Raw genomic sequence first — 16508 nt, 5'->3', positions numbered from 1 at the left:
CTGAGTTATTCTTGCTGTGCTACAGTCTGGTTCATTCCTTTTTTCCCATGAGACAGAGCCTCTCTGTATAGTTCTGGCTGTCTTGGAGCTCTCTATGGAGAGCAGGCTGGCCTCTAACTCACAGGGATATTCCTGTGTAGAGCAGGCTGGCCTCTAACTCACAGGTATACTCATGCGTCTGCCTCCTGAGTACTAGAGTTAGGGGCATAAGTTACAGCACCCGGCTCTATCTCATTCTTGAAAACATCCTTACCACAGCTCCTATTGCCTCTTTGAATCTTTACTACAGAAGGAACCTTCCTGGGGCTAGAACCCTATGGTTCAGCTCACTCCCCTCCAAGAACCATGTGGGATCTCAGCCAGGCCTAGCAGCATCTGTTTTTAATCCCAGCACTTGGGAGACAGAGGCAGGAGGAGCTCCTTGAGGCCTGGCCTGGTCCGCCTGACTACACAGTATGGGTGCATCTCAAAGAAAAATGGAGGACAGGAAAAGTAAGCCCTCCTGAAACCAGTCTGGGCTTTCATGTTCCAAACCAGGAAGTGGGTGGGAAGTGGTGATTGGACATGCTGTAACCCCCTGTGCAGGTTTCCTTCCCCTAGGGACATTCTTGTTTTGCTTGTTGATGTCACATGCCTTTCTTCTAGGACTCATCTGTCCATTTTTACAGCCGAGGACCTCCCTAAAATATCTGAGTTAGGCTGGACTTTCCCAAAGAAACTTGCTAAAAACCAAAGTAAGTTAATGAAAGGGAGGGGTGATAAATCATAGAAAACACAAACAAGACACTGCTCCTCTGAAGCCTGGGCTCCAGCTTCAGATTAATTACACCCGAGGCCCCCAGGCTCAATTCCTAGGTTCAATATCACAAGTCTCCCAGACTGCGGCCAGAGCACAGAACACTCTTTTTTTCCCCCCAAGGAAAATCCTGTGCCTGAAGAGAAAAACTAAAGGAAAAAATCCAAACCAAAACAGGAAGAACTCACCATTCCCAAGTTGAGACAAAATCTACATTCCCTTTCATATCTCATTCTCTCTTTTTCTTTTGTTTTTCCTTCTCTTTTCTTCTTATCTATCTATCATCTATCTGTTGGCTTTTTTTTTTTTTTCCTGTGGCTGGGGACCGAACCCAGGACCTTGCGCTTCCTAGGCAAGCGCTCTACCACTGAGCCAAATCCCCAACCTATCTGTTGGCTTTTTGAAACTGAATTTCTCTGTGTATCCCTCGCTGTCCTGGAACTTGGTCTGCAGACCAGGTTGGCCTCAAACTCATAGAGAGCTGGCTGCCTCTGCCTCCCAAGTGCTGAGATTAAAGAGGTGTGCCGCCACAGCCTGTCTTTTTTCTTATTTTTATATTTATTTGTGCGTGTGCACATGTGTGTGTGCATGTATGTATATATGTGTATGAATATGTGTGTATGTGTTTCTTGTATGTTTGTGTGTATATTGTGTGTGGGGTATGTATGTATGTGGATGGGTGTGTGGCATGCATGTGGAAGGCTGGAGAGCAATTTTACAGAAGCTGTTCTTCCTTTCATCATGTATATCCGGAGACTGGACTCAGGTCTTCAAGCTTGGTGGCAAGTGTCTTAACCCACCAAGCCTTTTGAGCAGTGACACTATCTCTTTCTTTGTCTTTCTTTCGGATGAGGTCTCATGTAGCATAGGCTGGTCCTCCTGCCCCTGTCTCCAGAAAGCTAAGATGGCCACCACCCCTGGCTCATTTGCAGCTTTCTTGCAATGGAAAGAGTGGGTTTAGAGAGACCAACAGAAGGGACGCTCTGGGTCTCAAGCAAGGCCTTCCACATGTTTCTTTAATTACAACAGCTGTGCTAGGAAGCTTTGTCCATGGGAAGACGCCGTTTACTCTGGTCTCTGCTATGCTTTAGGGGACATGTCTCCCTTAGGGTTGGGGAGAAATGTGACACAACAAACATGAAGTCCTTAATGTGTGGCCCCACACCTGGCTTATTCAGTGTTGGGGATGGAACCCAAGGCTTCATGCATATTGGGTATCTATCTATTCTACCAATCGAGCTACAACTCAGCCCCATTTGTGTATGTACATATGTATATGTATATGTATGTATGTATGTATGTATGTATGTATTATTTATAGACTTATTTTTATTTATGTGTAGGCATATGCATGTGAGTGTGAGTAGTGGAAAGGCCAGAAGAAGATATGGAACATTCTGGAGTTGGAGCCACTGACAATCGTGAGTGCCTGATATGGGTTCTTCTGGGATCCTAACTTAGGTCCCCTGGAACAACAGTGTATGCTTTCACCGCTGAGCCACCCTTCCTTCCTCCTCCTTGAATATACATTTCCTATATAGAGAACCCTGTCTTGGAGGTGGAAGTAAAAGGGGCTTAACAGAGAGAACCTAGGGGAGGCGGGGGAGTCTGGTCTGGCCACCACCATTCCTTCCTGTTCTGAGCCAGGTCTCTAAGTCTTTAATGGCAGCTCCAGGCTATGGCTGCTCCTAAGGAGAAGAGCTGAGTGTGGACAGGCGTGGTAAATGTTCTTAGCACTCTTCATATCTTTATTGTGGTAAGTATAGGGACCTCAGAACCCCAAGGAAATGGGACAGGCAGACAAGGAAGTAATGAGAATAAAAAAAATACTTTGAGGAAGGATTTTTTTTAACTTATTATTTTGCTTTTGAGATGGAATTTCACACAGTCTAGGATGGTGTCATCAAATTGTATAGCTGAGGAAAACTTGAGCTTCTCCTCCCTACCATCTTCCTACCTCCACTTTCAACCCAAGGATTGGGTGCAGGGATTAGAAGCATAGGCTATGGTTCTTGGTTTATTTAGTTCTGGAGATCTAACCTGGAGCTTTATGTATCATAGGTTCTATTCACATTCTGTTCAGCTATAACCCAGCCATGGAGCCCAGGCTAGCCTCAAATATGCTATGCAGTTTAGGATAACCTCGAACTCCTGCTCTACTCCCCCTCTGCCCCCCAAAACTGGGCTTTAAGAAAAGCTTAGTGTGTATGTGTGCATGTACATAGGCTATGATGTGCACGTGGGGCTCTGTGGACAACTTTTGTAAATTGATTTTTCTCTTTCCAATGTGTGGGTTCCAGGGATCAAACTCAAGTCAGCAAGCATCTTTACCTGCTGAGACATCTCTTATGCACTTCCAGCCCTACTCTTGTTCACTTATTACTTAAAAATAATGAGGAAACCTTCTAAAACTTATGATCCATTCCTTTGAATTTTCAGGCGACATTCTTAGTAGAAGATAGACTTTGTGGTTTATACTGTTGTGGGCCAGAGGGAAAAGGGCTGAATCCCATTTAGTTCCTATTGTTCCAGGTGAATTATTCAGCCGATGTTTGTGTCAGCTCAGAAATGGAGAGTGGTGTCAGGTAAGTCACATTGTATTTTCAGCGGGATCCCAAGTAAAAGAGTTATGATAAATAACTGTTAGGCTTTCAGAGCTCTTTTGTTTTCTCTGGGCCAGAAGGGCTGAGGGCCCACAGTTTGGAGCATGCTACAATTGAGTCTGAGGCTTCCCCAGAGTACAAAGGAATTGACAGACACCTGCTATTTGCATAGTGCTTTCCGCTGTCTGCTTTAAGATCATCCTCAGATATCGCCACCGACCCTTAACACACCTGTGCAGTGGAGTTAATATCTCTATTTTATAGATGTGGAAACAGGCCACAGAACAATCACTGTAAAACTTGGCAAAAGCCCATTTATTTATGCCTCAGCTATTCATAAAATTACTTTTCTCAATATTGTATGATAGAGGAACATCAACCAAAATGCAGTCTTTTTCTCTGGGGACAGCTCCTACCCTGGCACAGACCTTAAAATCAGTATCACCTGGCACTCCAAACCCATAACACAAGGCCAGTGTTTACTATGCAACAATGTCTAGTAGTTTGGAACACCTTGTCTTTCCTAAGTTATCTATTCACTGGGGAAAGCCAGTCAAGATGATCTTGTTCTGTATCCCAAGCTGGCCACAAACTGGAGAGCCTCCAGCCTTAGCCTATGATACTATGGTTACAGATGTTTACTGTAAGGGCCTTCTATATTCAAACCTTCACAGAGGGTGTGAGGAATGTGAAAAGGGGGTCTATAGCTATTCAGCGTGGGGAAATTAACCATTTAAGAGCTTTCTAACAGGGCTTGTTATCCCACACCTGTAATATAAACCCAGAACTTGAGAGGCAGAGGCAGGAGACTACAAGAGCTAGTCTGAGCTGAGACCTTGCTTAAAACAAGTAATGCTGGTGAGATAGCTCTGGACAGCCAGGCCTGAGTACCTGAGTTCAATCCCGACTCATAGAATAGACCTACACATATATGTTATGGCATTCATGCCTTCACATGATAGATAGATAGATAGATAGATAGATAGATAGATAGATAGATAAATGTACTAAAAATTTAAAAACAAACCAACAAACATGAAAAGTTGGTATTATAGTTGAGTGACTAACCTGTGCAAAGACCTAGGGTTTCAATCCCCAGTAATGCAAAAAACGAGGAGGGGGCGTGCTTTTTGACATAAAACTAGTTAGCTGACCAGCCACTCTAGGCTGTTAGACTCGCTCGGCCTTCTCCTTTTGAGGGGGGAGGGGGAAGCAAACGGCAGATTGTGGAAACCATGTTCTTCCACCCGCAAAGGAAGCCCTCTCATGCTGAAGGTCTCTCCTGGTCAAAGCACACACGGTACACAGAGCCTGTTTAGAAGCAGGGCCAGAGGATGTGGGGGAGTTGGTTTTATTCGGCTCATTTTTGGCACAGCCACGAAAGACCCGCCAATGTGGTTGGGGTGAGAAAGCCAGTTCCTAGCTCTTTTCACAGCTGGGTCTCAGACTGAGAAAGCTGCAAGCACGCAGGGTCTTGTTGGCCCCAGGCCTGCAGGCTCTAAAGCCACCAAAACCCCTCTCACCACGAGGGAGGGACGCAAGCGAACATCTGTCGCCTGCATTGGCTGTATCGGAGAGTTGTACCCAGAAGGGCATTCGTATGCTTGAGGTCACACATAGAGGGGTATCCCTGGGGACAGAAGCAGGAAAGGAGAACCTGTCCCAAGGTGGACAGGTGACGCGGGCAGGAGAGACGCTCCGAGTGGCTGAACCTCTGTCCCCACCCTGGTTCTTCCACAGCCCCTGACCCTAGTGTGCTACCCGAGGCTAGTGCGGGTGGCCCCGGGGTCTTCGGCCCCCCGCAGCCCGTCGCCCCGTCCCCGCCGCGCTCCGGCCTCCCCGGCCCGCTCGGCGTCGCTCTGCCGGCGCTGGGGGCGGGCACAGCCCCCTCCCTCGGTGTCCCCTCCCCGTCCCTCCCCCTCCCCCGTGGCGAGGCGGCGGCGGCGGCGGCGGCGGCGGTCGAGGCTGAGGCGGCGGCGGCGGGCGGGGCTCGACTCGGGCTCCGCGGGCGGGCGGGCGGACATGGCGGCCAACATGTACCGGGTCGGAGGTAGGAAGGCTCGGCCCTTCCCGGCCCGTCGGGGAGCGGGCGGTGGGAGCGGGGGTCCGGGCGGCGCACGCTTACTGCCAGCAGCCCGGGAGCTCGGGCTGAGGGCGCCGCGGGCGGGGCGCAGGGGGCTCCCCACCCCCACTCCCCTCCCCCACCGCTCCTGCCCGGCGTCTCAGGGCCAGGCCTCTTCTGGGGATACGCATCGGACACCCCCTTTACGTACGCCCTAAAGGGACAGGGCCTCTGCAAGCCCCCTAGCTGGGTGGCCTTTCCCTCGCGTGGCTTTTGGGCACCGGGGGGCTGGAGCACCCCCCCCAACCCCCGCTTCTGCTTCTGTGTTAGTGTGGGCTGGGGGCGATGGTGGCCCAGATGGGGGCACAGCTGGACAGGCCTGTTTGCATAGCCTGGGCCCTGCACCGTCGCTGCTTCACCCCCATTCCCTTCGGTTCCTCGTTCAGCCCCCCCTAAGAGTGGGGCTGTGTGTGGGGCCAGGGAGCCGCAGCCCCAGGTGGGGAGTTGAGCTCAGCCTGGACGTTGGCTCTGCTGTCTGTCTTCCCAGCCTACTGCAGAAGAGAGAAATAAGGTCAAACAAACTTTCCCTGCTCACGACGCCCTCCCTCCCTCCTTCCTGGTAAAATAATAATTCAGATAAGTGGCGTGTTTGTGAGTGAGACTTGCTCTTCCGTCTCTGCTCATTAGCCGAGCTCCTGATGGATGATGGTGGGGAATGGCCTGGCTAAATGAGGCCACTTAGCAGCAGAGAGCTGAGAGAGAGCCGCTAAGGTAGACCGTGACTGTGCAGTCTCTCAGGTAAACACATAGTGGGAAGTTTCCAGCTTCTCTGTGGAGGAAAAGCCACACTTGGAAAAATCCCGTAGGTTTGCTTGAAAACTTGGCCATGCTTTCTTTATAAGAAGAGTCTAAATGGAGTTGAATAAAATATAATAAAAGGATAAAAAAATCCCAACACCCAGCCCTATTCCTCCCCATCCCAGGTAGAGTAAGGAAAAGTTTGTTACCTGGCTTTTCCTTACACACTCTGCCCGCCGATTTTTTTTTTTTTTTAAGTTGACGTTGGAAATGAATTTGAGCTGGTAAGCTTTTTTTCCCCTCCTAATTTGTCTTAGGTCAACAATTTTATGTAAGAAACGTCGTTCGGGGCTGATTGTATTGGAGGGATGAGGTGCTTTGGGAGGGTGCTTTAGTGTGCGCTGATACATAGTGATGAAGGGGTCTGCCTCTCATATTGTGGTGGGTTTGTTTGTTTGTTTGTTTGAGGCAGGGTGTCTATTTAGGCTTAGCTGCCCTAGAATTCACTCTTAGACCAGGCTGGCCTCACAGAGATCTGCTTGCCTCTGCCCACCCCCAAGTGCTGGGATTTAATTAAGGCCTTTGCCTTTTGTTGTTTTTTGAGGCAAAGTCTTGCTATGTAGCTCCAGGCTGACCTCTGCTTTGATACCCTTCCTTTGTTTCCCCACTCCACCCAATGACACCAAGTCATGACTTTTTTAAATTAAAGAATTAATTCAAGAGTGGCCATTGTGGCCCATGTCAATAAATTCAGCTTTGTAAGAGTGGGGGTGGGAGGCTTAGGAGCTAGAGACCAGACTCAGCTACATCGCCAGTTCTTGCCGGCCTGGGCTGCTATTTTCTAAAAGAAGAAGAAACTCAAGCAGGATGTGGTTCCTGGTACGTGCCACTAATCTCCACACTTGAGAGTGTGAGGCAGGGGTGTGTCCAGTTCTAGATGAGCTTGGGGTACTTAGTCGGAAGTGGGACTTCTAGCAAAGAATAGACTTGGAACAGTTTTAATGGAGGTGATTACCTACTTCCTAAAGTGAATCGCCTGGTGTGGAGAGCTGAAGCCCGAGAGATTGTTGGACACCTTTAATCCCAGCATTCTAGTCCTGGGCAGAGGCAGGCAGGTCTCCCTGAGCCCGAGGCGGGTTTGGTTAACTCCGCAAGGTCTCCAAGACATCCAGGACTACCTGATGTGGCCCTGTCAAAAACAAAACCAAAAACAAAGGAACAAAAAAAACCCAAACCAACAACAAAACAAAAACCCTGCTGTGAGCTGTCAAATGTGAACTTTTTGTTGAAAAGACCTGTAACTTTTTGTTTGCAGATTATGTTTACTTTGAGAATTCGTCCAGCAACCCATACCTAATCAGAAGGATAGAGGAACTCAACAAGGTGAGCCTGAGTTACATCATCTGTGGAACACTAACGTGGTTACTGGGTAAAGGGCCTAAGAGGTGATTTTTTTTTTTTTTTTTTTTTTTTTTTTTTTTTTTTTTTACTTTCAGTTCCAGACTGATTACAGAGCTCTGTAGGCGTCTGAATATTTGTTGACTTTTTATAAAGACTTTTGTCTAATGTTACTGAATAAAAGATTGCAAGTTTCCTCACATTGCTTTGGGCTGTAAAGATCAGGCCGGTAATTTGTGTAACTTGATTCTTGGTCATATTTAGGACTGTACAATGTGTTTTTGTTTGTTTGAGCCAGGCTTTCACTGATGTCAAAAACCTCAATCCTCCTGCCTCAGCCTCTCAGGTGCTGCGTTTCACATCTGTTAGCAAATGAATATGTTCCTCCTCTAGAAGGAAGAATCTGACTGGGCGTGGCGATTTATTTGCCTATAGTCAGGCGCCCGGCTGCTTAGGGTCAGCCTGAGCCACAGCCTGGTCCTCCCCTCCCCCGACACACAAAATTGTAAAATGAGTCATCGAGGTACTAGCACTTGGGAGACTGACACAGGAACATTATACCTAGTTTGAGTCTGACCTGGGTTGTATGACTGTCTAAAAAAACCAAACCAAACCAAACCAAATAAACCAAGCAGCTGGGAGATGGCTCAGTCGGTAAAGTTCTTGTTCTTACCTTGCAACCTTGCAAGCATGAGGACTTGAGTTCAAGTCTCAGAATCTGAAAGAAAAACCAGTTTAGTGGCTCACGCCTGCAATCCTTGCTCTGGGGCTCGCCAGCCCACCAGGCTAACCTACCTAGAGAGTTCCAGGCTAGTGAGTGGCAGAACTCTCTCAAAACAGAGGGAAAATAAATGGGGAAAGAAAAGGAGCTGACAAGAACTCACACCTTTAATTCTAGCACTAGGGAGACAGGCGAGGTGGAGGCAGGGGGATTTCTGAGGCCAGCCTGGTCTACAAGAATTCCCGGACAGCCAGAGTGACAAAGAGAAACCCTGTCTCAAAAAATCCAAACCAAACAAGCGAACAAAGTACTTGATGAATAGTAATGTTATGTATTAGCATAAACATGAGACAGTTTAGAGGATCATTAGTTCAACAATTGTTTACTCCATGTTTCTAACTACACGTCAACCACTTAATCCTAAAATACTTAAAATGTGTTATTGACTGAAAAAAAAAACACACAGTGCTTAGAAAAACAGGTAATGAAAATAAATACAGTGTACTATGTATGAATTTATATGTTTATGTGTTTCCATGTCCTTCCTCCAGAAGATGATGGTCACTTCATCTGAGCACAGATTAGGGGAAAGTAAAAAAAGAGAAGTGTCTGATGTTTTGGTTCTGGTTTCTGGTTTTAAGACAGGGTTTCTGTTATGAAATATAATAAGCCCCTCTCCCCCGGGGGTGGCGAGGGAGGGTGTTACCTGGCGGGCCCATGCCAAGGTGCCCCATGAGAAATCACACCATGCAACAAACCCGGTATAAAGGAGAGGGGTAGAAGCAGGCAGGTGGGAGCAGGAGCCAGGAGGGCAGAGAAGGGGTCAGGGCAGAGAGGGACAGAAAGGGGGAGAAAGAGACCTGCTGGAATATGTGGGACCCAGGTGAGAGAGAACTGGGGTGGATAGCAGTCCTTTCATAGGAGGCCTGCACCAGGGGCCAGGTAGTTAAGGCAGGGGCAGGTGATGACCTAAGTAAGCCCTTGCTAGGTAGGTCCCTGGGAGGAGCCTAGCAGAATCTCCTGTAAGCCAACAGTTTCGTGTAGCCCAGGCTGGCCTGGGCCTCCTGAACGCAGGCATTAGAGTCCTGAATCCCATATAGCAAAAGAAGCGTACAAGATGTATGAATCTGAGCTATGTTCGCCAAGAGCTTTTAGTTTGGAATTTAAAAGTTCCAGACCTTTAAGATGACTGCTCAAGGCCCTGCTAACTCCAAAGAGGCACCGCATTTGAATTCCAGATTGCATGTTTACAGAGCACTATCCTGCGAGTGACATTTTAAATTTAGCACACCCGTAATTTTACTTTTATTCGTGAGACTATGGCTAATGTCTTCGCCTCTTAAATATGTGCTTTACGTCACTTTCGCTTGCCCAGTGTCTGAAAATGCCAAATACAGCTCGGTTGGTAGTGTGCATACTGGAGAGCACACACAAGGCTCTGGGTTCAACGCTTGGTACACCAGTAGTCTCAGTACTGAGGAGGTGGTGGCTGGGGCGCGAAGGACTCCTCAGCTCACAGAGAGCTCAAGGCCAGCCCGAAGAACACAGGCCTTGTCTCAGACACCAAAAATGCCTCCTGCTTACTCCTTCCATTTCATTCATCACCTTCAAATATTTAACTCAAGGCCATGCGGCCCAGTGGTACAGCGTTCGCTTATTATTTCTAACGCCGTGGGCCCTAGCACTGTCTACAGAAGGAAAAAAGAATTAAAGGAAGGGGTTGGGGATTTAGCTCAGTGGTAGAGCGATTACCTAGTAAGTGCAAGGCCCTGGGTTCGGTTCTCAGCTCTGAAAAAAAAAAAAAAGAATTAAAGGAAACGAGAGGGCTGGTGAGGTGGTTGGTTCAGTCAGTAAAATTGCTCTCCACCAAGCCTGAGTACCTGAGCTGGAGTCTATCCCCAGAACCCACGTTAAAAGCAATTCCGGAATCTCTGAACACACACACACACGCACACACACAAACAAAGGTTGAGCCTACATAGTTTATTTTCTTTTTCGAGACTGGGTTTCACTATGTAGTCTCACACACACACACACACACACACACACACACACACACACACACACACAAAAGGTTGAGCCTACATAAGTTTATTTTCTTTTTCGAGACTGGGTTTCACTATGTAGTCTCACACACACACACACACACACACACACACATACACACACACACACACACACACACACACACACACAAAAGGTTGAGCCTACATAAGTTTATTTTCTTTTTCGAGACTGGGTTTCACTATGTAGTCCTGACTGGCCTGGAACACCCTATGTAGACCAGGCTGGCCTCAAAAGCACAGAAGTCTTCTTGCCTCTGTTTCTCGAGTACTAGTATTAAAGGTGCCACACCTGGCATTGAGACAGGTCTTGCTATGTTTCCCATATTGGTCTTGAACTTTCTTGGTGGTTCATGCTGACCTCAAAGTCTTTTTTTTTTTTTTTTGCTGGGTCACTCGTAGTTCAGGCTGGCCTTGAACTCACTATGAGGCAGAAGTGGGTCTTGAACTACTGATTTCCTAAATGCTGGACTACAATAGGGCTTTGCTATGCCTGACTGTTTTGTGGTATTGTGTTATATCTTCAGCCTCGTACCTCTCTTCCCACCTACCACCACACTACTCAGTACTAAATACTGAGCCCCGGCCTTGGCATGTGTATATGTACTCTGTTGGCCTGGAATCTGCAATGTAGACAGAGCTGGCCTTAAACCTGGGCAATCCTCCTGCCTCTGCCTATTGAACGCTGAGATTATAGCTTTGGTGTATATTGAGCTACCACGCCAGCATACACACACACACACACATACACACTTTTGTAAATAATTCCCAAAGATTCCCTTGAGCCATTTCATGGAGTCTTAATCAGGATCCTCCGGCCACTCGGGAACTCTTGGCAATGGGCATGGAAATTAGAAAGCTTTCCCATTAATTTCCCCCGCTCCCCGTTTGGAGGATTGGAAATTGAGCCCAGGGCCTTGAAGAGGCTCAGCCAGTGCTATAACACTGAACCGTGTTTACAGCCCTTGTTTTTTGTTTTTGTTTTGAGACAAGGGCTCACAGTGAAGCCCAGGCTGGTCTTCGATTCCTGGTGTTCTGTCTCTGATCTCCTAGCCCTGGTGACTCCCCCAGCTCAGAGTTAACTCTTAGCATTCAGAACACGTGCGCCCTCAACCCCTCCACTCACTGCGTAGACCCTCACTTCAGAAACTGGAAAAGACCCACCACTGCTCAATGGGGCCATTATTTAGAATAGCAGAGCTTCAGAGAAATGGTTTGTGAGTCCCTTATGGAAGGGAAGAACCATGGTGTTCTGTAGGCCTGAGGAAGAACAATGGCACTGTAGTCGTGAGGAAAGAACAATACTGCACTATTGAACAATCCAATAGTCAGGGGTGCCTGTGCCCAGGACAACACTTTTGGTGCTGGCGACTGAACCCCAGGATCTGCACTTGCTAAGAGTGCACCTTGTCTTCAAGCCACACCCTTTAGTCCTGAGGATATATTACTATTACTACTACTACTACTACTACTACTACTACTACTACTACTACTACTTCTTTGTGTGGGTATTAAATTCCCTGGAACTGGAGTTACAGACAGTTGTGAGCAGCCATGTGTGTGTGCTGGGAATTGAACCAGAGTCTTTTGGAAGTGAGCAGCCAGTACTTTTAACCTTCAGCACCAAAGATTCCATCTCCTCCCCCTGACAGGATTTCTTTGTGTAGCCCTGGCTGTTGGGAAACTCCCTATGTAGACCAGGCTGGCCTTGAACTCAGAGATCCACCTGCCTCTGCCTCACGAGTGCAGGGACTAAATTAAAGACAAGCGCCACGATGCCCAGAACCCCCGCCACTTAATTTCATGTCCAGGTGTGATGCTGCACACCTCTTCTAGCACCAGGTAAGCTGAGGCAGGAGGATTACCAGTTCTGAGCTGGCCTGTGTTTATGTAGAGATCTTGACTTAAACAAACAAGCGAAAAAGTTTAAAGAACAAAGTCAAGGAAGAAACATTGGGAGCAACGTCTTCATCCCTGCAGCAGGTTTATCTGAGAATTTAATCATCTTTGTAGAGCCTTGCTGTTAGGAGAGCACACTAATGAGACAGAAATGAGGAAAGCTCTCGGCTTTATTTACATGGAAATATCGGCCTGTTCATTTACCAGATTGCTGGCTCATTGCTTCTGGAGGATGAGTTTGATCACAACATTATGAAATATATTGGCATTCGGGTAGGAATTTAATATAATTTTAATTTGAAGGGGCACTATCTCCACAGTGTCGTCTCTACCACAATGTTGCTGCCGATCTTACTGAATCCGGCAAATCTGTCACGGTACGCGTTCTTTCCGTTTGAATATATCTGCAAGTCCAGATGCATTCTGAAACGTGTGCCACGTTTGTGAGAAATCGGACGTCACAATAACACTGTTGTAACTGATGCGTTTTTTATGAAGAACCCGCTTGAAAGCCGCAGAATTTATAGAGATTAGGACGTGCGCCTGGGCCTCAGCTGCAGTAAATTAAGCCGAGCCCAGTGCTGATTGTATTGTGGGCCACTCAGAACATTAGAGCTCCAGGGTTGGGAACTTACAGTTCTGGGCGTTTTCCAGGGACGGTAAACTAGACATGGCTGTGCGGAGGGTGTTTTTCTAGGTCTGCCCTGTAGGCTGGCCACCGCCCCTGGAGCTGGGGCTTGGTGACATTTAATCTATTTTGTCTGTGGATGCGTTTGAAGGGGTAGCCTTCAATATCATGAACAGACCATTGGCGACTTTAATGTTGGAGGGATTAATCTGTCTGGTATGCCCGTGCACGCCTGAGGAAAGTGGAGAGAAGAGGGTAGTGAGTTCAAGGCCAGCCTGGGTTACATGAAACCCTGTCTCATCCACCTACCCACACAGATCAGGGGGAGCTCTTCCCCCTTTCTTCCTGTCCAGGTTTCACTGTTGCTTTTTGAGACAGTGTATTACTTTGTAGTCCTGGCTGGTGTGGGACTCTGTGTACATCAGGCTGGCTTCTAACTTTGAGCAATCCTTCCGCCATGGCTTCCCAAGTGCTGGGATTATAGGCATGTGCCTCCACACCCAGCCTTCAAGCACAGTTGTCATTTGAGACTTGAGGTCGAATATGACTTTTATTCTTCTTATTTCTTAGACTGCAAGCGGCAATGTGGAAGCCAAAGTAGTCTGCTTTTATAGAAGACGGGACATCTCCAACACGCTGATAATGCTTGCCGATAAGCATGCTAGTGAGTGAAATGGTTCTTCCTTCCTTCTTTTTAAAATTTGTTCTTTAATCTAACTTATATTTTGTGTATATGGATATCTGTGTACCACATGCAAGCCCGCTGCCTCAGAGGCAGAGGAGGGCGTAGCATCCCTTGGAGCTAGAGCTGCAGAGGTTGTGAGCTGCCATGTGGGTGCTGGGAATTGAACCTGGGTTCCTCGAAGATCAACCAGTGCTCGCAACCTTGGAGCCTTCTCGCTAGCCTTTCTCTTTTTAAAGCTAATTGTGTGTGTGTGTGTGTGTGTGTGTGTGTGTGTGTGTGTGTGTGTGTGTTCATGCCTAGGTGGACACCTTTCAAGAGTCCTCTGTCTTTCCACTTTGTAATCCCATGGGTCGTCAGGCTAGGTGGCAAACACCTTTATCCCTTGAGCGGTCTTGAGGGACTCCCTTTCTTCACCTTCTACTTTTCCTTGTGGTGTAAGGTTTTGAGTAGTATTTGTCTTTTTTCTTCTCACTATGTTTATACAGAACCATGATTTATATATACTAATACGATTTATATATTTATAACATTTGTGTGTGTGTGTGTGTTAGGGAGTGAACCCAAGACCTTGTGCATGCCAGGGAGGAGCGCAACCTCTGAGCTCCAATCCCAAGTCACACTTGTTTAGATGATATCATACTTTTATTGATTAGTTAGCACACTGAAATAAAAAATGTGAGAGCTGGCTTTAGCAAGCCGTCAGGGAAGTAGCTTTGTTATTGTTTATTTTTGGTTGTTTCTTTGTGGGGTGTAGGTTTGAGGAAATTTATATTTCATTGTGAGGTGTTTCAGTGAGGGATACTTTTCTCTCTCTATAACAGCTGGGCAATGTTTTACTTTTTTATGTTTGTTTGTTTTTGAGCATCGACTTGGTGTATATTCATGATTTTCTTGCCTCAAGCCTCCTAAATGCTCCAAATACAGGTCTGTGTCATCACATCCAGCTGTAATACTTGCCATTTTATTCCTATTATATGTTCATAGTATTAGGTATATAAGAAACTAAAATTTTGCTAGAAAAAGTACTAAGTTTTATTTAGATACAGAGAATTCTTATAGATAGTACACTTGGTGGTTTCTGCTTTGGGTTTGTTTGTTTGTTTGTTTTTTTGTAGCTTAATGTGTGTGTATGTGTGTGTGTGTGTGTGTGCGCGCACATGTACACATATGTGAACTAAAGGCTGACGCTGTGTTGTTGTCTTAGTTACTTTTCTGTTGCTGCAATAAAGCACCATGAATGGTGTAACTTTCAGAAGAAAACGGTTAATTAGGCTTAATTAGGTTCCAGAAGGTTAGAGTCCATCTGAGAAGTAGCAGGAAGTCGTTAGCAGATGTGGCAGGCCAGTGACTGAGAACTCAGCTCATATCTTGACCCACAATCATGAAGCAGAGAACATATTGGGAATGGCCTGAGTCTTTTGAAACCTTAAAGCCAGTACTGAGTGACACACTTCTGCCCACAAGGCCACACCTCCCAATCCTTCCCAAATAACTCCACCAAACCAGGGACCAGGTATTCAAACGTATGAACCTATGATGCTGTTCTCATTCAGGCCACCATAGGTGTCTTTCTGATATTTTTCTTCTTCGAGACTAGTTTTCATGTATTCCAGGCTGGTTTTGAACTTATGAGTGAGTCTGACCTTGTGATCCTGATCTTCCTGCCTCCACCTCCCAGACGCTGGAATCACTAGTGGGAATTTGTTTGTTCTCTGTCACTTTGAGACAGGTTTTCACCCTGTTCTGCAGGCTTGTAGCCCAGGCTGGCCTCAAATGCTTGGCAATCTTTTTGTCGTATCTTTCCAGTCCTGAGATTACAGGTGTAAGCCTCTAAGTCAGGTCTGAGTTCTTTATAAAGTCACAACAGATACTTAAGCCTCCCTCAGATGCTTACTTGGCAAAGCTATTCTTCCATTATGCAGTCTGTCTGTTCATTCTGCTGGTTTTCTTTGCTGTGAAAAAGCTTTTTAATTTTATGCAGTCTCATTAGTCAATTCTTTAGAAAGATTTTTTTTTCCCCCTTGAGACAGGGTCTCACAATGTAGTTCTAGCTAGCTTAGAACTCCCTATGTAGGCCAGGCTGAACTCAGACACACAGAGATCAGTCTGTCTCTGCTTCCAGAGGGCTGGGACTAAAGGCTTATGCCTGCGTTAGTCAAATCTTTTTTGTTTGTTTTTGTTTTGTTTTGGTTTTTTTTGAGGCAGAGTTTCTCTGTAACTCTGCCTTTCCTGGAACTAGCTCTGCAGACCAGGCTGGCCTCAAACTCACTGATATCCTCCTGCTTCTGCCTCCCAAGTGCTGGGATTAAAGCATGTGCCACCGCCGCTCAGATAGGATATTTTGTTTTATGTGGCTTAGTTAGGGTTTTACTGCTGTGAACAGACACCATGACCAAGGCAACTCTAAAGGACAACATTTAGTTGCAATTGCCTTACAGGTTCAGAGGTTCAGTCCATCATCACCATGCTGGGAAGCATGGCAGTGTGCAGGCAGACATGGTACTGGAGAAAGAGCTGATAGTTCTGCGTCTTGGTCCTCAGGCAGCAGAAGGAGACTGAGCCACACCGGGCTAGGCTTGAGCATATGAGATCTCAGTGTCCGCCTCCACAGTGACACATTTCCTCCAGCGAGCCCACACCTCCTAACAGTGCCACTCCTTATGGGCAGAGCATTAGAACCTGGGGTGGGGACAGCATTCCTATTCAAACCACCATAATGTATCTGCTTGCTTTGCTGCATGTATGTACGTGGACTACACATGTTCCTGGTGCCTGTAGAGTTCAGAAAAGAGTGTCAGTCTCACTGGAAGTAGAGATAAGGATGGTTGTGAGCCACCATGTGGGTGCTTGGAATC

The 16508-nt window shown here is 46.9% G+C and overlaps 1 protein-coding gene across 19 annotated transcripts in view; it reads left to right on the top strand.

Moving 5' to 3' along the window:
- Window positions 1-5319: 5319 nt before the first annotated feature.
- Window positions 5320-16508, top strand: part of Mta3 (metastasis associated 1 family, member 3) — a 119337-nt gene continuing 108148 nt past the window's right edge. For 7 of the 19 annotated variants that reach the window (XM_087551883.1, XM_087551878.1, XM_087551882.1 and 4 more), the window contains exons 1-3: window positions 5392-5449; window positions 7575-7642; window positions 13539-13632. In XM_087551883.1, the coding sequence (XP_087408009.1) occupies window positions 5422-5449; window positions 7575-7642; window positions 13539-13632 (190 nt within the window). In that variant the 5' untranslated portion in view covers window positions 5392-5421. 19 annotated transcript variants of the gene reach the window in all.

This window comes from Rattus norvegicus, chromosome 6 (genome assembly GCF_021556685.1).
Source record: "Rattus norvegicus strain SHRSP/BbbUtx chromosome 6, alternate assembly SHRSP_T2T, whole genome shotgun sequence".
Lineage (NCBI taxonomy): Eukaryota > Metazoa > Chordata > Mammalia > Rodentia > Muridae > Rattus > Rattus norvegicus.
The sequence above is the reverse complement of the archived record's forward strand: the minus strand, read 5'-3'. Positions and strand labels throughout refer to the sequence as shown.